We start from the raw sequence: 27,837 nt of genomic DNA, 5'->3' as shown, positions 1-27,837 counted from the left end.
GATCCACGAAAACCACACATACACACATACACGCTCCACAAGCTCAGGCACTCTCACTTGAGGTAGAGAGATTGGGAAGACTCCCTGTTAGCGGAGAAGAAAAAAAAACGGCGTTTCGAACTCGTCATATAAAGCATCGTCGACGGGGACACCATGACGCGCGGTTCTTGTTTTTAGCCGCCCCGGCCACACACACCCAAAAAACGGGAACGCCAGCTACAGGCGTCGACTTGATGTCCGCGGTGCCAGTTACAGGTTGCTAACCGTTAGCCACCTAGCTTTGCTTAGCACAACTTTTCCCGAGCAAACTCGTTCGTTCCCTCCGGCAAAATGGGTCGTTTTTTGGGACGTTTCTCCTCTTGGCCGGCGGCTAGCATCGGCTGAGAGCTTCGTCTGGCTGCTATTTTTCCTTCTTTATTTTGGAGGCTGTTTATTTGGAAAAAAAAGTGGACTTTGACCTCCGGCTGGTGCCAAAGGCCTCCATTGATTCTAGAAGATTTGAAAAGTGCTGTTTTATTTTTTTTTAAAACGCGGAAGTTGTCCCGGATTTTATTTTATTTTGTTATTTTTTTTGCCTGTGTGGAAAATGGATGCGGGCATAGAGAAGGAATGCAGCGCCTTGGGAGGTCTCTTCCAGCTCATCATGAACGACATGAAGGTAATCATGTTTCCGTCACGTTTCAATGGCATTTTCGTCGATTTGAATGCAGATTCATTCATTGTTGATGAGAATTTTCCGCCTGTCGGACCATGTTGTTTACAAGCACAACGAAAAGCAAAAAAAAAAAAGTCTTCAAAGGAAAAGGCCTACATACAGTCGTCGGTTTGCAACACGTTACTGGGATTACTACTTTCCTTTCTGACTGTGACGTAGAAACGCCGTCTTTAAAACAAACAACCGCGATGCTTGACATACGAACGGCCGTTCAACCGTGTTTGTGCCTTGACTTACGAGGGTAAAATTTGGCGGCACTGAACTCAGCTGACTTTATAACAAGCGAATGTTTTGCATATCGTCTTTAATCGTACGTAAATCTAATAAAATAATATGTAATATTTACTTGAACCTTGAAAAAAAATGCACAAGTACCCCTCCAAAAAATCCCATCCAAAATACGTTCATTTAATTCAATTGAAAAGTTTCCTCTCCAAAGTTTGTTACAATACATCTGAACATTTCAATATTAAAGTTGTCGATTATTCATGTTTTCTTTGAGTAAAAACATGATTATTTCTTCACGAGTCATGCTTCTGAATGTGGTTGCTGCACATTGATATATCGTGTTTAACATACATTTATTATATAAAATATAACTGCTTATTATGCAGTGGACCCCCGCCATACGAAATAAATCCGTTCAGTTTTTGGGATCGTACGGCAAAATTGTCGTATGGTGGGCAATAGAAACCTATGCTAATTAGCTAATGCGCGAAAAACCCCAGGTAAAATCATCAAAATTGTATGTACATATTAAAAATTGGTAACAAAATAGTTTAGTAAGTGCTACGTGTATATAATGAACATGTATACAATTAAATTATGTAAAAAATAAAAAGGATTTATTTACCTTTGAGTGACATGAACGGCCATATTCCATAGCGAGTGTAGCCTAGCCTAGCCTAGCATAGCCTTCTTGGTATTTATTGATAATCTACAACTCGGTTTCCATACTAATCATCTTCTTACTTGTAGAAACTGTAGAAACGGTCAAACGTTATGTTCAAAATAGCATTTTTTTACTCCTTTTTTGTATAAAACACCAAATTTGACTCGCTTGAAGGGATTTGGACTTTGGCTGAGTTTTACTGGAAACGGGCTACGTAAAAACGAGGGAGTTAAAAAGGGCCAGCATGGTAGGGGGTAATAAGGCAGCTTTTTACCAGCTGTTTTCTCTTTTGATGTTTGTTTTCCTTCTCTTTTATAAAAAAAAAAAAAAAAAAAATCAGCTGGATTCCCGAAACACACAGACTTCCTTCTAAGAAAAGTCCTTTTTTTTCTCCTGTAGAAAAAAGCTTAATTTTTAAAGGATTGAAAAAAAAATATTTTTTTTCCTTCAGGAATATGCAAAGTCGAACATTAAAAAAATGCAGAAAAAGCCTCAACCCCAACACCCCCCAAATAAACCATCATTTAGCATTTTCCACCCTAAAGTGTATTACGATTCATCAAAACATTTCACCATTAATCTTTTTGATTCACGATAAATGAAAACATCTTTTATCTCTATATGAGTCAAATTTCTGAATTTGGTTTGCGCAGATTGCTATTGGATTAATGTTTAACGAAAAATTGAACACGCGATCAAGAGATCGCGATCGGCCGGCAGGCCGGGGCGCCAAACATAAGCGGAAAACGGAAGGCGGCACGTGACGTCTCCGTTGCGGCTTTTTCCCTCTCGATTGTGACACGATAATGACACAGATAAAATTTCTGTCTTGAGAAACGCGAGCAGGTTTGCGTAACGGCGGCCCCTCCAATGATTCACAGATTTTCAAATGGCGACGTCGAGCTGGTTTTCTCCGCGCCCGCTTGCTAAATTTCTCGTTTGATGTCCCGGGAGCCGCCAGACAAAAGGAGAGAAAATGACCAGCTTCGGGTTTCACGCCGATGTCAAACAATTTGTTGGCTTACCTGATGGAACTTGCGCAGCCAGACGTGACTCACGTTGACTCCAACATAACTAGGAAGGGGTGTGTGTGTGTGTGTGTGTGTGTCCTGTGAGAGTTTATGTACCTGAGAGAGTGTGTTTGTGAGACTTTATTGTGTATGATTTGTTCTTGTGTCTGTCAGAGTGTGTGTGAGTGTTTGAACATGAGATTGTGAGGTGTATGAGAGTGTGAGAGGGATGGGTTTCGTATAAACATGATTGGATGTGTGAGAGTGCATGTAAGGTGTGTGTGAGACTGATTGTCTGTTTGCCAAGGGTGTGTGTGTGTGTGTGTGTGTGTGTGTGTGTGTGCATGAGAGAGAGAGAGAATGTGTTGTTTAAACACAAGTGGATGCGTGAGAGTGTGTATGTTAAGAGTGTGTGTGAGAAATTGAGTGTGTGTGTGTATGTAACTGAAAGGAATAATTACTGTGCATGTGAGAGAGAGAGAGGAATTTTTGTATAAACATTCAAGATTAACATGAGTGGATGTGTGAGAGACTGTGAGAGTGTGAATGTGAGCGTTTGCGTGTTACAATTTCAGTGTGTTTGTATGTGTTGGTGGCATGCGTGAGAGGCAATGTGAGATGATAGATGCGTTTGATAGCCTATCGGATGGTGTGTATGTGTGAGATTCGGATCGGCGTCCCAATCAGGGCGGCGTTGGCCTTGTTGCCATGCGCCCCAAGTCATGTCGGATGAATGGGCCTTTCTGTCGGGGTAAATCTCTCATCGGGGGCAACGCGCTGGCACCGACGCGCCTCGGCTCGTCCTTTCATTATGCTAATTAATTGTGCGCTCGCACCAAACAACTCGTGTCACGCTAATCCTGAGCCCGCCCTGCCCCCCCGACGCCCCCTTTGCTCTCCTCGCCGCAGTGTCATTCCTGCGCTTCACGAGGATCCCATTAGTGCCTTTCTGCTTGTTAGCTGCTCGCTTGAAAAGAAAATGTCGCAGCGCCTTGCGCTCCTCTGAAAACAACTTGATTTTCTTCTGTATATAGTTAGTTCTGTGTTTACATTTTTTTCATGTAAAAATGATATTTTTAAAACACATTTTCCACTTGGGGTCGACCTTAAATAATATCATAGTTGCTCGGGTGACAAGCAGTCACATCTGAGGTTCTGAATGTCACATGACCGACAGGTGAGCCATGATTGGTTGTTACCCCGGCCTTGAGCACGGGTGATGTTATTTTGTCGACCAGTGCCTTTCCATCGTTCGGGAATTACTTGGCTTTTCCTAGATGTATTTATTTAATGTTCTTAGTGTATTGTTATTGTTATTACTGCTGCACAGATCCTGATTGGAAGACAGAGAGGACTTTATCGTTACCAATGTTTTTGTGGTGCTTGATTTAAAGTCTGTCAGACAGTCTCCGCCCAGGGAGTCGTCATAACGCTAATCTGTATCGTACCTTTATCATTTTGTATCGGGCACGCAGATTAACGCGGCAAGTTTTTCATCATCATCAAACGAGAGAAGTTTGCGGTTCCGCAAAAATCCCAGCCAGACATGTCGCTCGTAGCCTTCACGTCAAGAGTCCCGACCCAATCCCTTCGAACCGCTTTGATCTTCGTGAACATCCCGAGCTGGATTGTTTTTGCTGACTCGCCTCCGTTTGGGGATGAGCGTTACGGAATGTTCCCCTTGATCGCGTTTGGGAGGATCCGCGCGGGGGGGGGAGTGACCAACATGAGTCAACAGGTAGCGAGACAGATGAGTGACGCTCAATGGAGGGTGTGGCTCTGTGACACACACAAACACACATTCCTGCTTCAAAGCATTTTAATAGATGCAGAGGTCACGGCTATCAATACTTGAATCATCGTACGCGGAGACACGATTAGTCTACCTTTAGACCTGGATCCACCCATGAATTCAAAATACACTGCTTGGTAATAACGCGATGCAATATTAGTGTGACCATTGAATCCCAGGTAGACATGGAATCCTCGGCCTGATACCAATAACAGCCCATCCCTTGGAAAAATGGAGATTACAACGCTAAAGGACCCGTTTGACTTGAAACGCGTCGACTTTCAACATTTGCTCATGATCGGCGCTAATCGTCCGGCAGTCGTTCGCATGACGGGTTTGAGAACAAGCTCATCATTTTGCAGTGCGCCTCGTCGTCCGAACAAACCATTAACCCGATGTTGACATGCCCCAGCTGTCCGCTTTCACTTCTTTTGTCCCGCTTTGACTCAAGCAGTGCAGCTCAAACAAACCTTTCAGCTCGCTCTTTGAACAGCCGCGACTTGCCTCTCCACATTGCTCGATGTATACAGATACAAAAGGAGCCTTGCACGCGCATGTAAAATCAACCAAGAAACTCCGAGTTTTTTGGGAGGTGTGAACATTCTAAGGAAAAAGCCCGTAACACATTCCCAACACTTCCCCTTTTGTCCCTAATAAACAAAATGTTCACATTTTGCGAGACATTCTGAATTTGGCGGACTAATTGCGCCTACTGTTTTTCTTGTTTTTGGTTCCTTTTTTATTGCCTACTTTATTATTTGCTCGATTGTGGAACGTAGTCCGCTCGGGGAAGTGAACAGAATAAGAATTTACTTGTGTAGTATTACTATGCATATGACGATAAAACTCCTGGCTTGAATTGAGGCAGAGCCTTTTTACGTGTTTCTTCTGCTCAAATAGCACTGGCACCCGGCCAAGTCCATTGAAAGATTTAAAAACCAGCGCCGTTGTAAGAGCCTTCCCCCGCTTTGCCGGGTTCTGTCCAAAAGACGGATCCAGGAGGCTTCTCACTCATCATCTTCACTCCCCGAATACGCTCGAAGGCTCTTAGCAATTTTTCCGACTGTGTCAGAAACAACAAGACTGCGGTTTCTTCTAAATTTAGTACAGGGTTCCTCTTAGCAGCTGGAACTCGGCGTGGAAAAGGCTGCCACAGAGCCTCCGCTCATTCAGGACAAGCTGGTCCTGTGTCGTAGCGCATCGTACGTCGCTAACCCGAGCGGATCTTTCTCCCACCGCCGGCTTCGGACGCGACCTCAAGTCTCCTTCGCTGTCGTCGGTCACTGGAGCAAATGGAGATTAAGGCGGAGGGCGACTCGGGTCCTTAATAGTCAACTGACTCGGCCGATTGGATAACGGCTCCGAGTATCCCCTCTGCACGCTCTACTGTTTATAGCTTAGCTCGTGAGCGGGCGTCCGTATTGATAGTCTGCCTCCCTCCATTTGATGTGATGGCCTATTGCGCCCCATCACAAGCACGTTGTCCCCCGCGACTTGATTTGTTGGCATTGCCGCAGGGAGGGGCGCTACATCGCTTTGATTGGGTTGCTGGTCTCATTTGATGAATGATTGAATGAGAAGATTTTCTTCAAGGGCCTCGGCCCGCATCCAGACGTGCTTTTTCCATGGGGCGGGTGGCAAAATGAGTTTGACTCCCCCGCTTTGCATGAGTCGTTTTCACTCTGATCGAGTCGGGGGTGCGCAGGCATCGCCCGCTGCCGCCCCATCGGCAGAGCGGCGCTACATTCCTGCCGCTCACGACAAACTCCTCTAGAATGTGAAGATAAGGCGAGAAGTGGCGACGGGACCGGCTTGCACTCAAAATAAGGTCAATGATTCCTTGAATTGGCTTTTGCTGACCGCTGAGTAAACTTTGCCAACAAGCGCTTCTAGTGCCTAATTGGCATTATGTACACGAGGTTTTTCTGCCGCTACGATGTGATTTAAAGGCCGGCATTTTATGGCATTTGCCCACATCAGCTGATAGTCTGATGGTTTCAGCCCCCGCCTGTCTATTGGGACATCACCTTGATGAATGGGCTCGCCTCATAGACTGTGTGGCTGCACACCGGAGTTTTCTCCCATGGTCTTGCCTCATACATTGTGTGGTCGGCCATGCGCTGGAATTTTCTCCCATTTCTCAATAGATTGCTCCTCAGGCACAGTGACAGCTGTGTGAGAGGGAGTAGCGGAAAGTCAGGACTGGGGTGTAAAGTTTAACACCCGTGACTTGCTTCTCACGACCGCTCGGGTTGACATTAGTCTGGGAATTATTTTATACGTGGGTGGAGATCGCCACACATAGGTGAACTTGGATATGTCCCAGTTGATGAGATTCTGTGTGAAAGGTGAAAAAATTGCCAAGTAAATTATGTATTTGTATATTACATTTACATGTCATAAACATTTATCCAAGGTCTTAATCATTTTGTACACAATTTTACAGTTCAAAATCTATTTTTAAAATTTTTTTTGAAGACAAGTCACATCTTTCATCGTTTTTGCATCATTGTTCCACAAAGACTCCTTGAACAGATACACGCATTTGCTTTACCGGTGGATTGTCTCCTGGTTACGGGCAAAATAATAATAATAAAAAAAAAAACTGCAACTAAGCCGCTCTGGACTAAATTCAAAACGTACTTTTCACGTCATCAGCATGGCAGTCATATGAGATTTTCAGTATTATGTGAAAGTGTTTAGTGTATTTGAGAGGCTTACCGATATGTGAGTGCCTTTTTGGAGTGTGAGATGTTTGAGCAGTTTTTTGCGTGGGTGAGCATTATGTGAGTGTTTAACAGCAGTTATACTTAACCTTTTTTCATTGACGTGACCCCTGTGAAATATTTTTTTTTTCAGTCAAGCACCCCCTCACCAGGGCAGTACACAAATCGCTGCATGTTTCAATTAATTTGCTCTTAATTTTAAAAATTAAATGCACTATTCCTGTGATGAAAGCCAAACATTTTTTTAGGCAGTCTTGGGCCTTACATTTGTTTTGGTTATCAAACCAGTAAAAAGCGTTGACGGATTCGCCCGCAGATACTTTGAGAAACGATGACTTAATAGACTCAGGCCTACAAAGCAAAACGGTGAGCAACTAATACATCCTTGGCGGTTCTGGCCGGCGGTGGAGAAGCGTTTCAATGTGAAGGTTCGGGCAGCTAAGAGGCAAAAGGCGCAGCGCGAAAGGGTTAAATTTATTGCATCTTCTCGCCGGTGGAGCGCCAGCATCGGCAGAGGTCAGACGGGTTGCAGGGAGTCGAGTTCTGGCTGAGCAGCTGCTGCGTTGGGCGCCTGCAGTGCGAAAGCAGCCTTGAATGACATCCTCTGTCAAAACGGCTTTGTGGCCCTTGAAGGACGACGCAAAGTTCTTCACCGCGCCTGCTCTCTTTTCTATAAACCCCAAATTGCTGACGTTTTTATTTGCCAGGGTCGACCCCATGCTGGCATGGAAACCGGGAGCATTTTGTGATTATTGTTGCCTTTAAAATGTCAGCTGTTGATTAGTCATCAAAAGCTGGGATTATCTGATATGATGAAAGTTTCATCTTTATGCCAGTTGAGTGTATTAATCCTCTCTGGCTGCATTTGTAATGCCCTGAAAGCACCACTCTTGTCACGCTCAACCTCCCCACGTGCAATGTCACCCCTTTTTTTTTTTTTTATCACTCACACCAAGGTTGTATGCGCCACTCCTCCACAAGCATAATAGCATCTTATCCGCATCAGTGTGACCCGTAAGTCCTCTACATGCCTCTCGCCTTCCAATAGAGTCATCACAGTTCATTTTTTTTCTCTATGGTTTTCTTTTTTCCTGAAAAACTCACCCGCTTTACACTTTTTGGATTTTTATTCTAAAACTAAAGGATACCGGATACACTATTGAAAGTAATAGTTTACAAGGAGGTTTGTTGCACATTTCATGAAAAACATGGTTTGTATGATGTCGAAAGGGGCGTAGTGAGAAAGTGTTCCGTGGAATGGCCAGGCTTACACAACACATCAATTGAGGGTTGGCCAGGGGTGCCATGTATAGTCAGGGTTTTATGAAATACCGTAATCCCACAAATATGAGACACACTTTTGCGTCCTATACACGATAACGCGTAGTTGCAGGTTATTAATTAATGACATTAATTAATGACAATAACGGTGTTTTTGATATATTACATACACGTTTCTTTTTGTTGTAACTTCTTATTTGGACTCAGAGGAAGCAGTTAAACTGTGCTTCCTCCCTCCCATCTCAAACCAGTTTGTCATTTTTTTTTGTGTGTGTTTTATTTATTGTTTTGCTATGTTGTTAGTTTGCATCATTCTTTTTCAAATGAACCTGTTGATCATTGTGAAGATTTGAAACGTCGTTGTTTGTTTCTCTGCAGGCCAGTTATCCCACGTGGGAGGACTTTGTCTCCAAGGGAGTCAAGCTTCAGTCGCAGCTCAGGTAAGACTTGTGAGCAACATTTTCAGCAAAATCATCGGAACCACCAAAGGGGAACGTTAGTCATCAATTAGTCCAAGCATTTTTTCGATGTTACAATTGTGCAATGTTTTTTCAGCCAAGTACCCCCTAACCAGTGTGTGTCATTTTTGGATCATGTATTTTTTTAAGTCTGGTCATTAAATCCCAGATATTTAAGTATTAAAGGAATACTTCAGTACATTCATTTCCAGATTCTTGGATTAAATCGATACTTAAGTAGCTGTAACTGCAGCTTTTATTATAATTGCCTTATTTATGTCTTATAATCCGGTAAAATACGGTATATGTACTTACATTTGAGCACTTGCTGATAGCACCGGCTGAAACTGAATAATGCCATTACACCGTATACATCCTACCGCAAAAGAATGTCAGCCTGGTGTAGTAGTATGGGTTGTCATAGTATCTGATCATCCCCTATACCTTTTAGTACAAAAATCCCACAGCAGGCACATCACCGAGCTAAGATGTCATCAGGCATATTTACCATGCCCCGCTGCCACATTTTGTTGTTTGAATATTGAAATGAGCCATCCCAAACTGGTTATCACACAGCAGCGGCTCAGGTATCCATTTTGCAACTTCACTCTGCTTTACATAAAAGCTTAAATTCACGTACGCACACACACACACACACACACACACACAATGTCATCTGATCTTCTTGGTTGGTTTTACAAGAGTAATGGCCGGTTGTGTGTGCTCATGCAGCGCTAGCGTAGCATTCATAGTCTAGCCCGGTAATAGAACGCGCGCACACACACGGCGGACAAATGGGTCCATTGATGATAATGATGCGGCTTCAGAGGGTTTCCAGTTGCACAGCCCGAATGCCCTTTGAGGGTCTCTCATGTGGCTTTTAGTAGTCAGGTGTCCAATAACTGATTCACAGAGTCCTTGTTTGACTCACTTTTGTTGTTTTTTTCGCCTTAGAGATGTCGAGCAACCGTGTGTTGACTGTTGTGAGCTTGAGCCGTGCGTGTGTGTATAGGGTCAAGGTTACGAACATGTGCAATCTGGTAAATGCTGCGGAACGTTAAGCTACGTGCGACACATTTACAAAGGCCGTTAACAAACACAGTGCAGCTCAAACTCTGATAAGACAAATACTTTGCACAGTGCGTTAAACTCATTTGAAGTTACATCACTTGTGGACAATGATAAAAGGGCACCAATTTTTTTTTTTGGTATGGAATAACCATCTATTATTTGACCCACTGCAAATTGGGAAAATGTGCGTGTAATATGAGGCTCCATTCAAAGAATCTAAAGACCTTAATTAATATTTTAAACCCTGCATACAGTATTCTTTTCAAGCTGAAGGAAAAACATGAATAGGTGAATTATTGTAAGTATTGTAAGTACCGATACCTGATACTTGCTATCGATACTTGACCATCCCTATCTTCTGGTATCTATTGCTAGCAGCTTGTCTTTTTTTTGAGTCAATAAATATCTTCCTGTTTATACAGAAGAGAAGCATTTTGTTTCCTTGCGGAATCTCTGACATACTCATTAAATAACCATTCCTCTTTTCCTACTATCACAACCGTGTTCTAAGTTACAACTTCTTTCTTTTTTTTTAAACACATAAAGTAACTGACATCTCATAGGTGACATAGTTAATATAGAAAAATGTGAATTAGATGTAGTAATTGTTTATAGCTCTGAATGTTAAAAAATGTGTTGTTTATCACACTTTTCAGGACCACTATCCTGGTGACGGGCGCCTTCTTGGATGCTTTTCAGAAGGTAGCAGACATGGCGATGGGCTCCAGAGGTAATCACACACGCATGCACACACACACACTGCAGCACACTGCTGCATGGACTGCAGCAACAAAAAAACTCTTCTCCCCAGTGGAAGGTGTTGATTTTTGTGCTGGGCACAGGGAGGTCTTAGCTGTAGTTTTAAAACGGCTGCCATGATTATGTAAGAGCTGTTGGTATTAAAATGAAATCCAGTGTGTGTGTGGAGGGGGGGGCAAGTACCAGGGAAGCGAGTCATTGCTGCTCCCCTCCACGGAGGCAGCCGCAGTGGGCCTGCTCTGTCATGCCTGAGAGATTGTTGACGTGAAAAAAAAATGGGAGGAAACACTTGATTGGCAGGCAAGCTTCCTGTTTATAGTTTTTGCTCCAGTTCTGTGACCATATGTGCCACCGGTGAGCTATAGGCCGCCGATAGAGCCGCTAATCAGAGTTAGCAATATTCGCGCCGACAATGGGTCCAAAATGTCATCAAGCATTGACAACACAAGTCCAAATCCACCCAAGATATCTTTACAATCGATTGATCAACATAGTATGACACAATACTGTAACTGAGTTTTATTGTTTTGATTATAGAAAACATAGTGAGAGAACCGTAAACATCGTAGCTCTGCAAAATTGGGAGTGAGAACTTGTGCTCGTAGGATGACGTCACCACGCAATTGAGCACCGCAGTACTCACACCCTGTCTCACTTCATAAATGCGCAGATATAGAGGGCTTTTTTTTTTTATTAATCCTGATAATAACAGAAGTGCTTTTGGTGAATTTAATTGTAAATGACAGGGGTGTCAAACTCGTTTTAGCTTGTGGAACGCATGGAGGAAAATCTAATCATGAAAATATATTTAAAATTGAAGGCTTTTAGCTGCGCCTCTTAGTGCAGACAATACGCTGATTTTGAGTCCCGAAACATTTCAATGCTGCCATCTACAGTGATCCGTTATCCATTATGTTGCTTGACAAACCTGAGTTTCACAGAGAGCATCTTCCATGCCTAGCTACTTGCAAATATATACATGAATGGAATTCAGTTGGTACTCAATGTGTTTGGATGCTATCTAAGGTGGACAAAAGTCCAAAACTTAGAAAATGTCTTTTTTACGTCTTTGTAGAAAGTAAGGAAATATCCTTGCTGTGGCTTTGTAATGCCTTATCACTCTCAATCATTATGAGCAAAGTACAAAGGAGCCCTTATTTTTTAAGACGAGTGTTCATGTGAAAACATTGACTTGAGGCGTTTGCACAGGTCACATTGCACAACGCGTGTCATCACTGGAAGGCCGAGAGCGTCTCGCAAGACATGTCTTCAACACATGCTCATAGCATCACGAGATAGATCAATCGAGCACAAACAAAGTAAAATGAACCAAGAGGCTTCATTACACGAGAACCATCTAGTAAAAAAAGTCTTTGTTTTTTCTTTGTTTTCAAAAGCTTTCGCTCTCAGGCGACAGTTTTCAAAAAGTACATCTTTACCCTGTTTACCCTGTCGTCTGCCAGCATGTTAACTTCAGGCTACACCTAAAATGTCATCGTAGAAGTCACTGCATAATTTTCCCTTCAAAAGTTATTTCCAACCACAATGATCCGTCGACGACCGACAACGGACCAAATCCAAGGTTTTGCAAAGGAGACACTACTATACAATTGTCTCACTACATTACAATTAATTTGCTCTGAACTCATTTCATTCTTAAAACATATTTGTACTTTTTTCTTTTAATTTTACCAGTCCATACATTCATTGCTAGATACTTGTTTATTTAAAAAAGGGAAAACAACTGCTTCGATCGCATTCAGTTAGACTGGTGAGGCATTCACATACGGTTAATAATGTGGGAAATCTCAAACACACAACTTAATGAGCACCAAATTAATACCTTATATAAACACAAGAAAATATTTCATATCCGTAAGATATATATTTGCTGTGCGTTAAGCGTCTTTCAGATTCCCCACATTGTGAGCAGTCAGTCAATGCCTCGCCAGTCCAATGTTGTTTTTCAGTTTCCTCGAGTCAATTCAAATTCATTTTAGCATAAATACCCAAAGTTTTGCTGCAACCCTGTTACACCAAGTGTATGTGCCAAAAGGTCGCAATTAATTAATTATGGATTCCCTTTCCATGTTCTCTAACCGTAACAACCTCAGCTAACACGCGCTGCTGTTAGCTGCTAACAGCTAACTGACTTCCGCCCTCTAGCTCATCCCGTAACTGTGATTGTTAGTTAGAATACGGCCAATATCAAAATGCGTGTCAAAATGCGTCAAAACTCGGCTTATTTGACTTACAGAACAATCTTTGAAAAGTTTGAAAAGTTCTCACCACAGCATGAAAAAAAATGTTGAATTCTATTTGCTGATACCTGCAGGAACCCAGTTAAAAATCTCGCATACAAGTACCCCATGTGAGAACCACAGCTTTCAATTGTAAATTCTTTGAGAGCAATCGCATCCAACTGTGCGAATGGTGGCCCGGCCCGGCCCGGCCCGGCCCTGCCCGGCTCGGCGACTCCTCTGCTTTAGCGACGCTCACAAATAGAAGCGCCGCCATCTGTTAACCGTTAGCTAAGTGTTAGCTGGGATAACGGGGGGGCTTCGCGCGTGTATACATGTCGAGCAAGCACATTCCCCCATCGGTTGTGTGTGTTTGTGTGTGTTTGGACAGCTGCCTCCTCGTCCTCTGGGCCGCTACTTTAGCTCGTCAGCTGCTTTGTCCGAGTGTGTCCAATAGCACGGGAACAGCTGACTTGGAACAAGGGCACAAGTTAACACATTCGGACGACTATTACCCACTTCTCAGCGGGCGTTGTGGGGGGTCGATGAAAGCGAAATGTGACGTGTGCGACGTGATTTGAATGGCTCGCGGAATTCAGTGAATTCAGGAGTTGAGTACTGTGTGGACTAGTGAATAGTTGCGAGAAATCTCGAGAATTGCTCCTATTAATGGTTTAAACTTCTGGAATAATGGAAGGAACCATTTTAATATTTTGTTGGTCAAGATCTGCTAACCGTACGAAAAAAAGAAAATAGTCGACCTTTTGAATAGTGTCTGCCAAAAAATTGCTTCTCATAAGAATTCTCATTTCCTACAGTTTAAAACGGTGTAAAATATCCCTAAATCGATATTGGACTTAAAATGTCGGCTTCTGTCCGAGGAGCGCTGTGCCGTGACGTTCTGCAAAGTGCGACACGGATACAAAAAGACAAGCGATGGATGGAATTCAACCGCCTTCATCGAAAGCAAGCAAGCAGTCTTTTTGCGTTTTGCAAACTCGCGTGACGCTCAAATGCGAATGCTGGAGTTGGACACATCTGCTGATTGTGTAAGCGTTAAAAGTGACTTTTCCGTCATAAACATTTCTGCGGCTTTCCTACTAAATAGATTAACGACAGGAATGGCGTTCAGTCTTGTCTTTAATCCCTACAGGCAACTATCCCCGTTCTAAATGCACTGCGAAATATCGCGCACGCACGTGAATTAAACTACCCAAGAACAAATATTCAAACAGAATAGAAAGCCAATGGTCCGCGATCAACACAACGCAGAACTTGGGTATGTACACGAACTAAAACAAAAAATACGAAACGATATAGGCAAACTCCAAATTAATATACTACAGTATAAAAGTTATACACTTCATAGCTAGCTTCAAAGAGTAGGTGGTCCACATGTTGTTTTTGTGGAAAAAGGCATGTTCACAACAAACCAGAACTTAATAAATGTAAATGTTTTCCTTTGTGACTCTATCGCGCAGAACAGATTGATGTAGTATGATGATTCTTTGCACAAATGATTTTGGATTGAATTGCATCGTTTTGAATCGGGGACCCCAAAATTAGAATCGAATCGAGCGACGGTCAAAGATTCACACCCCTCTAGGATTATCGTATAGAATTTTCATGTTTATTTGGGGAGGCCAAGAATTCAACATTTTTGACTGTCTCAAGTGTAATTCAAAGTTTCTGCCAGGGTGGACAGCGTTTATGTGCGCTTTCTAGTTTTTTCTGAAGTGGTCCGTCCACTGCCACATTCTTGCATGCACATGCCGAGCGCCTAATTGTTTTGGTCCTTCCTTACCCTCATAACACCCTCAGGGGACTATTTGTGTGTGTGTGTGTGTGCAAGTGTCGGAGATTCAGAACAGGCTGAATGTGTGTTTTCTGTGGGACGTTGCCACGGTAACGGTCGTGTTGTAATTTTTCTGCATCAGCTCATTTTTAGGGCCCTCGTGGAATCTCTGTTTATTAATATACCACCTTTTTTGAAAAAAGAAATACTCTCCTTTGTATATCCTGGTGAAATCTATTTTGGCTGAGCCAATCACTAAAACTCAAATAGTAGCAAGTAGGAAAGTTAAAAAAAAAGACTCCAGTGCCGTTTTAATTGCTTTATATAATGTGAGAAAAGGAATATTGCCATAGCAAGAAGGTAACCTTATTGTGAACAGGAAACATATCGCCGCGTTTTAAAACCAAAGCCAAAGTGGCTGAAAATGTTGTGTTAAATAATGCAAAAATAAACCGTATCTAAATATTACAAGCATCGATAGAATGGATAGAATACCCGATTCAATCAAAATCGGACAGCTGCAACAATTTCTTCGTCACCGATCGCACTTAATTACTCTTCAGATAGCATGTTGTATTCCTGTATTCATTCATTGCCTTTGCTAAGCAGATATCATATGAGCCAGTGTCCCAATGTGTCGGGTCATTGATTGACACACAATCGATCGGTAGCCATAAATAGAAGCTGCCAGGCGTCGCCGTGTCGCGTTCGCACTGGCTGGAGTCACGTGCGTCCCTTGCCTGCTTGTGTGTGTGTGTGTGTGTGCGTGTGTTTTATGGCCTGGTCGATCATATCACTCTTGTCAAGATCGGTTTCAATAAGTCCTTTTGTGGTCAATTTTCTGAAAAATTGCTGACGTCGGTTGTCGCAGGTGTTAAATAAGCAAAAGCTTCCATGATTACTCAGAAATTCTGTGAATAGTTGAAAAAATGCAAATGGTAACGTACAATTCTATGTCGGGTAAACATTTGGAATTCAAAACTTTGTTGTACACTCTTGAAGAATTAATTGCATTTGGTTTTCCAGGGTTTGTCATGACATAAGTTTTTGGTATGGGAAGAAGGCAGATGACAAAAAACACAAAATTTCACAAGTACTCCCATCGGCTGATTTGGAGGAAACAGAAAAAAAAATCATCCTACTTCCCTTCTGTGGCGCTGCCGCATGACTCTTCACCATGGCAACCCAGGGAAAAACTCTTGACGCCTTCGTCATCATGGGGCTTATTGTTTGTTTTGCTTCAACGCAAACACAGACTACAAAATGCTGACAGGCCATCATGGACGTTTGCTAATGTTGCCTCATGCTGACGAGCTGGTCAATAAATCAATAAGCGGGTCAATACAAGCAGACGGGAAGATTGATGATGTCGTCGCTCTTTCAAAGTTGGGACCGTTGCCTCGGTGACCGCTTTGAGATTTGCGCGACGGTACGGGGCGGATGGCCACGGTTAACGTCGTTTCCACATCACGCACACCTGGAGAAACTGCTGAGCCAGGCCGGAAAAATGTGTGAACACTTTGCCCTCTGTCTTTTGCCTCTCAGGAGGGAAATTGTAAATGACGAGCGCAGCTTATTTTCCTTTCTCGTTCGCGATTCCATCCAGTTCCATTAAGCGCACGCGTGTTTGTCCTTCGTCAAGGGTGACGAACAGAAGGGCTGTTCCGATTCTGCCGGCGAACGGCAAAACTGAAATCTTCGGGGGGAAAAACACGCCTCCTTTTACCACTTTCTGTCCGTGAACAAACGGCGGGCTTGTTTTAATTGCCTGGAGCGGAAAATGTGTTCCCTTTGCTTGCTGTGCAACAGGGAGGAAAAGACAAATAAAACAAACACGCCTGACCACACCTTGTACCCGGGCTTTGTGAGATTATGAATGACAAATGCAGGACGTTGTGCGGCGTTAGCTTATATCACTTCCTGTTTTTTCTGCCATAAACTTCTCTTTCATTTTTTTCCCCTCTAAAATTTCTTTGATTCCATCCATTAGTCAGCACTATTTTTTTGCCATGTTCTTTCATTATTTAACCCCTGGGTGACATTTTGGAGCCGACTGGGGCTTTTAGATGTTTTTGAACGTGTGATATCAAAGATTTTTTTTTTTTTTAAAAAGTAGCTAAAATATAGCATAGAATTCTCAAAACATGTTGACCCTCAATATGCTGTTCTTCCATCTCTTCTAAATGCTTGCAAATGGGAAGCCGAGAGTTACATCCTGCAGATGTCAAATTTTAGCCCATTTCGGGCTCATTTACTGCCATTAAAAATTGTAAATATTGCCAATTTTGGACATGATGCAAACCCAATGTTTTACTGTTGAACAGGGTGCAATAGAAATATTTGTGTTGAGACCCCAAAACCATTGGGGGCGCTAGCGGACAATTTGACATTTACAAGTTTTTCAATGACTTCATTGAGTGGCTTACCCTGACTCCCAGAATGGAAAGTTCTTGCTTTGCATTGTGGGACTTGTAGTTGACACAAGATTTTTGATCCAAGAGCTAAATGTTGTAGGAAAGCTTTTATTTTGTGCAGGGAAGTGTTTTATTTCATGCAACGCACAACGGTATATCTGCATATTCCCATCTGCAAAACCTGCAGCATGAAATAGTTAATGCTTTTTCTTCTCTCAAAACGAACTACGAAACAAAACAGCCTTGGGATATATGGCTAGGGCTGATGCCACTGAACATTTTTGAGGGGTTGAAAGTAAAAACGTATTTATATTTGACGATCTTATGACCCTTTCAAAGTCAGCCCAACTTGGGTGATAATAAGGCCAGGGTAGTGCAAAATCCCCGGACGCCCAGGGGTTAAAGCAGCCTATTTGCTTGTATGTTGCGCTGCCATTTTCTTATGACTTCATAAAAGATCATGCGCCAATATGCTGCACTGTATTTTTCCCATGAATTTATTGCCCGGAGTTGTGCATAAATCACTGGAGTTAATCCCGTTAAGACGCCGCCACTATCCTTTGTTGTCATCCCGGAAAACGGAATGGCTGCCCCGCACTTGAGTTACTCATGACGCTTGTATTCATGATCCACATTTGGTTATTATACAGAAGAGGTGTTAAATATGCAGCCCGCGGGCTGGCTCTGGCCTGTGAATGGGTTTGGAAAGGCCTTAGTTCCAGCATATGATAGTTAACGTCTTATATTTTGCAGGTGCTACCAAGGAGATTGGTTCGGCGCTTACCCGAATGTGCATGAGACACCGCAGCATTGAGTCCAAACTCAAACTTTTCACCACGTAAGACGCACAAACACACACACACACACACACACACACACACTTGCATGCGCTTGTACACAACTGGTAGCGAGCGACATGTGATTTATTTTTGTACCTGAAGGGGAAGGAGGAGACACAAAATTGCATCTGATGACACCTTTCATCTAAGTGTGGGAAAGGCAAACGCCGATTACTCCGAGCTGACGTATGCTCATGTCAAGAGGCGGCTTGTTCTTGTTATCGTTAGTCTAGCGTCAGTCCCCGACCTGTTTTGCACAACTACTGCAAGGCTAAAGTGCAGTTTAAGGACTTTTTCATTATATATTTGTTGCGAGTTAAGTATGCTTCAGACTTCCCACATTGCGGTTAGTGAACGCCTCACCAGTGTCACTTTAAATGTGCTCGAAGCAGTTGATTTTCCTTTGGCGGATCAATCTTCCTCGAATGTTGTCGAATGAAAAAAATAATCAAATTTTTTAAGTAAATGTTTATAGGATGCACCCATATTTTTTGGACGCCATTTTTGGAGTAAAAAAAAGTGTGTCTTATATTTTGGGAGTTAAGGTACTTTTTCCCCTAAATTCAGCCTCAGTATGTCTCCCAGGACAAAGTTAAAAGCAACTGTGCTGCTGCATGCGTTCTTCTGTAAAATGACCAAAAGACGACTCACAAAGACAACTTGTCCTCCCTGCCAGAGCGCTCTCGGAAAGTCTCATCACACCGTTAGAGTTGAAGATGGAGGAGTGGAGAAAAGGCGCCAGTCAGCTGGACAAGGATCACGCAAAAGGTTTGCCTCGTGTTCATGTCCAATTTGCCAACAGTACGCCTTCAAATCTGTTTTTTTTTTTTTTTTTTTCACATCTCAAGAGTACAAAAAGGCGAGGGCGGATATCAAGAAAAAGTCATCTGATACTGTCAAACTGCAGAAGAAGGTGAAGAAAGGTAAGGTGTGACGTAAATATTGCTTTGTAAACGACAATTTATTGATGTCAGAGGAGGGATGGGCAATAAATCAAATTCATTCAATCAAATTCTTTTTAAAAATCGACCTTTTGAATTTTTTACATTATGGTGCGCAATCGTTACTAATTACTTAATGGTGGCATTTAAGCAAGCTATGCACAAGCTATGAATAGTTTTTCAACTTGATTATTCTCTTATCTCATCAACTGATTGAACTAAATAATCGTTCCACACTGTAATATCTTTGACTTTGAGTGTGTGTGGCTTTAAAAGGCGGAGCTTGACCTGCTGAGAATCACGGGAGTCAGTGAATGAAACGAATGAGGATGGAGGTAGTCGATAGAGCGTCTTTTTCTGTAGTTTGGCAAAATCTCTGCGTGGAAGGAGGCTCCCGTGACACGCCCTGCGGTCGCCATGGCAACACCTGGCCACACCATCCTCAAAGACCAGAGATTACCACTTGGCAGCAAGTTGCACTGCCTACGGCCTTTATGATTGTAGGAAGGGACAACGCCCAAACACATGTTCAAACACACCTCCTCAAGACTATGCGGTAAATTTGTAAACACATGGCTTCACAAACTTCAGACCCACCCAGGGTAAACTTTTTTTTGTTTTGTTTTTTTCCCCATTTGACTGCGCACAGGCATTCCATCCGTTATCCATCACTAAGCTTCGTTTTGCATATCAATTCATTGCTTCAGTTCACTTCAGTTCATTCTCGATGGGGCTTTGGGTGAAATATAATTACGGACGGTTCCACGTTTCCATGTGTGTGTGTTTTGACACGCTCTATCATTATGTGGCGAGCGACCACTTCAGATAGCGTCTCAAGTTGCTCGTAGCGAGAGGCAGATGATGTGGACGGAGCTTTATGGGTGGAGGTCACCGCGTTTTACTAGAAGGATGTGACATTTGAAATGGGCAAAATGAGAGAGTAAAAGAGATGCAAGTGGAAAGAACAAGCCTGCCTGTCATTGACCTGTCGCGTCGTTTGCCATTGTTTTCCTCTGAAGGGATTATCCCTCAGACAATTCCTTGCCGTCTAACTAAACAAACGGTTCAGCATGATTTAAAGTTTGACTAAATGCCGGTTTAGCCAAGCACGTCGCCTCGAGGTTACGGCGCACAGCAAGAAGTAGACTCCACCACAGCGGCGTTAACCGCCGCTTTGTGGGCCGCTGTTTTTTTTTTTTCGCCCCACTAAACACTCCTTTTAACGAGGAAGTCTCCAAGTGAGGGCTTTTTCCTTACTTGTCAAGGCGACGTGAGCATCAAGATCATTAGCTTGCTCGGACTATAGGGCTTTTGGGTGCGCCTAATAGCGAGGAAAACACGGTCATTTATAAATGTCAACATGCTGCTCTCGATGACATCACAGCATGCAAAACCGAAGCGAGCTCTCATCCTATCTGCTGGCATCGGAGAACATACCGTTTTTTTTTGTTGCTGTTGTTTTTTATCACTGTTATTGCACGAATGTCATTTTAGGCCGCCCCAGGCTAGCAGTAAGCTAGCGTGTGTACATGCGTGTGTCTGTCAGGAATGCGAACAAACTGGTTTTCACCTGCAAAGAAAGTGCTTCTCACGAGCCTGGCAAGTGTCGAGGTTTTTTTTTTTTTTTTCCCTCGCTACTGTTGCTTTCTCTCAAGTGCTGGAGGCTGTTTGCGCTTGCTTTAATGGCTTTTGTTTTAACCATTGAGAACTGAAAGCTACATCTGTGTCATTAAGTCAAATGCTTGTCAAATTCGTGTTGTTCACGATTTCCTTAAAAGCCCATGATACTATTTTGTGCATAATAGCCTAAAATAAACGGCCTAATGTTAGTTTTGGGGTAAACCTCTCATAAAGCGTAGCAGGAGTCACGTTTCCTCTCTCGGCGTGTCGTTCCGGAGGCCAGACGTCAGGCAGACTTAGCGGCGCAGCCACATTGAGTTTCTGTTAGCTAGGTGAAAACAATCCCACTGACCCCACGCTGATCCCTATACAGCCCAAAAATAAAAGCTCAATTTTCTTAAGGTCCTCTGGATGGTTATGATTTTGATTGAAGAAATACACCCAACAAATATGTAAAGGTTTGAGTTATTTAGAAAAAAAAATCCTGTGGAAATCATTCAAAAATAACAAAGGTGAAGTGTCATAGCTTGTGCTTAAGTTGCTTGTAAGGATACTTAATATATTTAGCCCTTTTTATCCTTAAGAAGTTAATATTTTGTCTAACTTGTTATTTATTTTGTCATTTATAATTACTAGCTCCAAAAAGACAATTTTCTACTTGTTGTTGACTGGAAATGCCATTATCTGTGCTCAGCTGTTGGCCATGTGACCCGCATAAGCAGAAATGTGATTGATTGGTCGTTGACCTGCGCCTTCAGCTCGAGTGATGTCATTTTAATTTGACAGCAAGTGAGAAAATGTCTTTTTAAAAGCATCCGTTGTACATGAAATCTAATTTAGTTTTCAAATGAACTCATACAATCCAAACAAATGTGAGTTTGATGCAAAGATGTGAGAATCAGCAAACAGCATTCTTTACGTGTTTGGTTATGTAGCGTGTAAAATGTAATTCTTTACTGCCCCCTGCTGACAACAATGATCGGCCTTTTTTTTTTTTCAATTGCATACTTAAAGCAGTTAGAACATGTTGCTATTTGCTGTGCGTCAGTAGAAAACATTTAAAGCCGTGCCTCCTTTTTCGCATGTAGGGAAGGATGCGGTGCGCGGGCAGCTGGACAGCGCGCTGCAGGATGTCAACGTGCGCTACGCCGTCCTGGAGGAGACGGAGAAACGGGCCGTGTGCCGGGGGCTCATCGAGGAGAGGGCGCGCTTCTGCACCTTTGTCACCATGCTCAAGCCAGTGCTGGTCAGTGTGCGTGCGCACGTGAGTGCGTCCGTGCGTGTCCATGCTCTGACGATGTCTCTGTCCCGTTAAGGACCACGAGATCAACATGCTGGGAGAGGTGACCCACCTGCAGACCATCCTGGAGGATCTCACTATGCTGACGGCGGAGCCCAACAAACTGCCGCCAGCGAGCGAGCAGGTGCGCCCCGCTAGCACCTCCGCTTTCTTCTTTTTCTTCTCTGGCTGCATTTATGTTGCTTAAGTCCAAGTGACTTTGATGAAAACTACCCTCCCATTATTTGCCGAAAAACTACTTGACAAAGCAATAAGTGTCTTTGGCGCCATCTGGTGGATTACTCAAGTTGTCGTTATATAATTGAATTACAAATGCTATTCACTTCAATACAAAACGTTAATTAGATGCAAATGAGTACTTCTCAATGCAAAACATTTGCATATGCTAACTTATACCAATGGAAAATACCTGGCACAAATGGACGCATACAAGGCTGTGCTACATGTTCCAATACTTGCAGAACCTAGTTAAAATCGCATGTATGGCCAGTATTATCTTTTTTGTACCCTCGTTTGAGAATCTTTTTTTTTTTTTTTTTTTGGGTGATTCGAAGTGTTTTTGTGTTCTTCCCATCTCAGGTGATTTTGGATCTAAAAGGTTCTGACTTCAGCTACACCTACCAAACACCGCCAGCCTCTCCCAGCAACTCGTTGTCCAGGAAGAGCAGCATCAGCAGGTGGCATGCGTTCAAATGTCACTTCATTTTACACTGCTTTCGTTGCCCTCAACACTCACAGCTTTTTTTTTTTTTTCCCCAGCTACCAGTCTGGGTCAGTGCGGCACGTCCCTTCCTTAGACTCCATCAGTTGTGCTGTGGATGGCGTGCACATCCAGGTAACCTCAATTGAGTGCATTTGGCATCAAACCTTGTTTAACCAATCAGACTTACTAATTGATTATCCCCCTGATGTGCAGCCATCTGTTTCTCCCACTACCACCGTATTTTGCGCACTATAAGGTGCACCAGAAAGCCTTATAATATTTCATTCTTTATTGTAATCAGGTACTTTAGGTACTAAAGGAGTTGATTATTTAATGCCAATGTAAATAAGTACTTTAAAGTTAAAGTAATTGATTACTTTAGGTAATTATATAAAGTAAATGATTAGTTCAGGTACCAAGGAAATTGATTGATTTCAAATCATTCCGACAGTATTTTGGCCAGGGGAAACACACTCCCATATGTGTTTTAACTAAGTGGTGGCGCCACTTTCACACGCTGTCACCATGTGGGTGAAATTTCAGCTCCCGCGGTGTCTTCTTTCAATGCTTACCTGTGATGTGAAGATCAAAGGTAGCGCAATAAAGGGTTAAGTGGCAAAAAAAAAAAAAAAGGGACATGCCGCTTCTCCTGTGTGTAGCAGCGCTCCTCCCAGCAACTGGCCACGGGCTGCGACGAAAGCGGCCGCTCCCTCAGCGAAGGGTGCTCGCCGTCCCGCCCGCGCGGCCGACAGGGCGGCCGCGGTCGCTACGGTTACGGCCCCGCCCATCGCCCCTCGCTGGGCCGCCGCGTCAGCCGGCGGGATAGGAACACCGTGAGAAGCACTAAGTTGCTTTTTTTTTTTAATTTGTTTGGTGCTTTGTGGTAGCTCATCGCATCTCCCACCCACCGCCTGTTGATCGGCCTTCAGTTCCTCGTGCGTCATCGCTCGCCGTTTTACTTTTCAGTCGGTCATCAAAAAAGGATGCGCAGATATATTGTTTTTATTCATTACACACGTCTGATTCCTAATTTTAGCTTCGAATGGATAAACTAGCCGTGTGCATGTTAATATTTTAAACGGCTGTTGAAGTCGCTTAAAAGCGTTTGGACACAATTCGGCTGGGCAGCACGGAGGAGACTCTATTCCACCAAAAAAAAAATAAAAATCATGATATATATTTCTATAACTTCAAACTTCAAAATCCATGACTGTCATTCTTGGATATTTGATGGCCAACTGAAAAACGAAAGCCAAGCGAATCCCTCGCAAGGCCGCCACCCGCATTGGCGTCATCCATTTTTGGGTTTGATTCCCTCGCCTCGTCATTTAGCATCCTTGTAGCTGTGCCTTCATTGCCGTCGCGTCGCCTTCCGCGGCGGCTCTTGAAACTCACATTCTTGTGCGTGTGTGACAGGATGCGGTGGGCTCCACCAATCAGCTGGCTTCCGCGGGCACGGGGGGCGAAAACGGCCTCCTGGCGCCTGCGCACACAGCCTACACGCAGCATGGCGAGAGGGTGCGCGCCATGTCCACATCTGGAAAGGTACTTTGTGCACACAACACACGAAGTAGGCATGGACCCTAAATGCTTGTAAATGGGAGATGGAGAGCTATAGGTTTCAAATTTAGCCCATGTCGAGCTCATTTACCGCCATTCAAAATTGGAAAAAATTGTCAGTTTTGGACATAATGAAAACCCCATGTTTTATCGTGCATCTAATGACATAATAAATATTCCTATTTCAATCTCATGCATATATAAATATACAGAGTAGTTACTTTTGCTGTTGTCACATTTTTACATTTTTATACACAAAGGGCACGCACGCCCCCCCCCAGTATATTTATCATTTTCACTCATCTTTCAAAGCCGACTGAATATTTTGTGCTCTGTCTCTTTCTAAGAATGATATTTGCCACCCAATGTTCACAGTTATCATTACAGTGCTTAATTGGCTTAGGGAAGCACAAGTCAAGGGTGTCAGCTCCCCTCCATTGAAAAAAACTAAACGTATTTGACGAGAATGATCTTATTCTTGTCCGTGGCATTGAAAACGTAAACAAACATGAAAAGTGCGCGTGCGCGTGTGCGGTGCTTGTCCCTCAGTCGTGCTCGGCCCGGGATCAGCTGGCCTTGACCCTGGGCACGCTGACGGACGCCTCGCGCAGCAGCCGCGACTCGCTCCACTGCTCCAGCGGTTACAGCACGCAGACCACCACGCCGTCCTGCTCCGAGGACACCATACACACACACGGTAGAGGACCGCTCGCACCTTGTGCGCGTGCAGCCGCTTTCCGTTCGCGTTTCTCTCGTTTCCCGCCTTACAAAAGTCCCTCCTTCTCTTCCAGCTGTAAAGAGAGAGCCTCCCCTCTATGGTAGGTCTCTCGCTCACTTTCCCCTCTTCAATTCCTCACCCTGCTTCAATCTTCCCCTTACTTCACTTTCAGTTGAACGTGTTTTCCGCACCATAAGGCGCCCCTAACAAAGCCTTCGATTTTCTCGAAAGCTGACAGTGGCCTAATCGATGCATAAACCGCCAATTTTCATTTTTGGGGGGATGAAAAGAATCAAATACCTTAATCGCCATGTAACTTCTTCAATTTTTACCTCCGCGTTTCAGTTGTAAAGGAATTTTTACAGTTACAACTGTTTGAAATGTTGATGTATGCTGTGATTTTAAAGCAGTTGATATGGACACAGTGTATAAAACTCATTTGCGTTTGGAAGGGTGAGCGCCATCGGCTGGCGAGCGGTCCCCGGGACAAGCGGGATTCATTAATTACTTTTTTTCCTCCCCCCATCTCCCTCTCCAGTCGACTACGAGTCCATTTCCCTCCACGGGGACGGCGACTCCATCTCCCTGCACCCGCTGTCGCACGGCGGCGGCGGCGGCCAGTCGGACTTCGACAAGTCCTCCACCATCCCCAGGAACTCGGACCTGGGCTTGCAGTACCGCAAGTTCGCCCAGTCCAAGCGGCCCGCCTCCACCGTCAGCCTGCTGGGCGAGTCGGATCTGCCGGGCGCCGCGCACACGGCCACCATCCGCCGCAAGCCGTCCACCAAGCCGGCCTACCGTCGGGGAACCATCAGCGGCGGGGTGCCCATCCCCATCTGCACGCCGCAGGTCCCCCCGGGGGCCACCACCCCGAGCGGCGACGACAACGTCTTCGGCCTGGCGCACAATAAGCTCTTCGCTTCCACGCAGAGTCTGAGCGCCCTGCCGCCGTCGTCTTCGTCGCACTCGCCGTACTACCAGCTGGTGCCGGGCCAGATGCCCATCCCGGTGCCCGTTCCCACCGTGCCTCCGGAGGGCGCCGTTGCCAAGCAGCAGCACTTCCACCAGGAAGAGAAACAGAACCGGCTCCACGGCCATCCCCAGGTCCAGAACCAGATCCAGCTCCAGGCCCGACCCCACTTTCAGAACCAGATCCAGGGCCAGCCCCACTTTCAGAACCAGATCCAGGCCCAGCCCCACTTTCAGAACCAGATCCAGGCCCAAGCCCACTTTGACAACCAGATTCAGCTCCAGACGCAGCCCCACTTTCAGAACCAGATCCAGAGCCAGCCCCACTTTCAGAACCAGACCCAGCCCCACTATCAGAACCAGATCCAGAGCCAGCCCCACTTTCAGAACCAGACCCAGCCCCACTATCAGAACCAGCAGCACAAACAGAAGCTCTTCCATCTGCAGAGGGCCCAGCTTCAAGCCTCCCACGCCCAGCGGGAGGACGCCGTCCTGGGCTACGGTTCTCAGGAGCAGACCCCTCCGCCCTCCGGCAGGGACCGGGACCAGGACCGGGACCGGGAAGCCCTGATGCAAGAGAGGGGGGAAAGGGACATGCTGCGCCAGATCAGGAGCGTGAAGCTGAAAAGGACCCTGACCAACGATCGTTCGGCCCCCCTGCTCCCCCCGCCCGCCAATCACAATTGAGACGCCGCGTGCTATTTTCTTTGGTCGGCCGCCAGAGAAAGCCGGTCGACTGGACGAACTTACGAAGCTTGTTAGTTTGTCGTTGGAGGGAAATTTCTCGGCAAATTTCTGTAAAAGAGACACGCTTGCGAGGACCCCTCAGAAATCTTAGTTTGCCTCGCAACAAAAACCAAAAGAAAAAGGCTTTAAGTTCCCAATTAACTCAATCCCAGGGACATATTTTCCTTTTCAAGAGTCCTGACATAAATCCCAGATACTTAAGTATTAAATCGATAACGCACAACTGCGTATTAAATTGATACTTAAGTATCTGGGATTAAATGTGAAAAAGTGAAAATACGTCCCTGGCGTTGAATGAGTTAAAAGCCAACCTTCAACCTAGCATGGTGCTTAGGCCCTTCTTTTTTTTTTTTTTCCCTCCTAGATGCTGATCTTGAAGACTGGAATTTAATGTTGACTGAACCTGATCACTGCTAATAAGTTGAATGAAGTGGAGCTCAGGTAGACGTAGAGCCCTTGTGCTTCTTTTTATTTTTTTGTGTACTTTTTATGGATCATAGCGGGGCTATGAAGAGAGCGAGCCCCCAGAAACCACCTCCCTGTTGTTTTACTCCGTTTGGCCACATGATGGCGCGCTTGACTTTGGGGATTTAGTTGAGGGTTAAATGAATGCTCCGGCTCTATATGAAAAGTTCTTCCTATGAGTTCTGCTGGATCCGATACACGCTGGCTTGCATTGTCCTTTTTTTTTTTTCTTGGGAAAACGTCATTGTGCTTTTTTTGCGTCTTGGACCTTGTTGAAGTTTTTGCTTACGGCTCAGCTGGCGTTCTTGGGCGCTCTCTGCTTGTACATATTTTTCTTCAAATATATCTACGCGCATATTGTATTTTTCTGCGTTGGCCCCTGTTGGGTATGACGTCTAATTCTTGTAGAAGACCCTTCAAGTTTCGGCCAGGGCGCCAAACCACACAATGTACTCGTTATTTTGCTGGAGCCTGTCAGCCCATCGCAATCATCACAATTATATTGACAGTGATCGTCAAAAAAAAAAAAAAACTACAGCGCATCTTGTCTTTCTTTCCGTCAGCTCAAGTAGCTCCATCAGCGCTTGTGGAACTTTGAAGCAAAACAAAATAAAAACGGAATATTTTTTACTTTCATCCCTCAGACCTTGGTTTAGTGACATCACCCCTATCCATGCAATGTTTATATACTTTTTTTTATTTAAAAAATACATGAAAGTGAAATATTTTGACAGGTAGAAAAGAATCTGAGAAAATGGCGTCAATATTGAGGTTCTGCTTACGTTTGCTGTTTTATTGAGCGTTCCGTAGATGATTGAACTT

At 44.2% G+C, this 27,837-nt stretch overlaps 1 protein-coding gene across 4 annotated transcripts; it reads left to right on the top strand.

The window, feature by feature from the left end:
- Positions 1-36: 36 nt before the first annotated feature.
- On the top strand, positions 37-27,377 carry mtss1 (MTSS I-BAR domain containing 1). 4 transcript variants are annotated; one of them, XM_088423342.1, is made up of 15 exons: positions 37-658; positions 8,795-8,856; positions 10,602-10,675; positions 17,907-17,991; positions 18,669-18,760; positions 18,841-18,915; positions 21,642-21,799; positions 21,870-21,977; positions 22,433-22,530; positions 22,613-22,688; positions 23,219-23,389; positions 23,973-24,101; positions 24,666-24,813; positions 24,908-24,934; positions 25,373-27,377. In XM_088423342.1, the coding sequence occupies exons 1-15, from the start codon at positions 587-589 to the stop codon at positions 26,488-26,490; spliced, it is 2,493 nt and encodes an 830-aa protein (XP_088279468.1). In that variant the 5' UTR covers positions 37-586; the 3' UTR covers positions 26,491-27,377. The 4 variants fall into 4 exon arrangements, with proteins under 4 accessions (XP_088279468.1, XP_088279467.1, XP_088279470.1 ...); XM_088423341.1 differs by having other exon boundaries at positions 23,216-23,389; XM_088423344.1 differs by lacking the exon at positions 23,219-23,389.
- Positions 27,378-27,837: the final 460 nt, after the last annotated feature.

This window comes from Hippichthys cyanospilos, chromosome 9 (genome assembly GCF_059441005.1).
Source record: "Hippichthys cyanospilos isolate Australia breed blue-spotted pipefish chromosome 9, RoL_Hcya_1.0, whole genome shotgun sequence".
In the NCBI taxonomy this organism is placed as follows: Eukaryota; Metazoa; Chordata; class Actinopteri; order Syngnathiformes; family Syngnathidae; genus Hippichthys; species Hippichthys cyanospilos.
The sequence above is the reverse complement of the archived record's forward strand: the minus strand, read 5'-3'. Positions and strand labels throughout refer to the sequence as shown.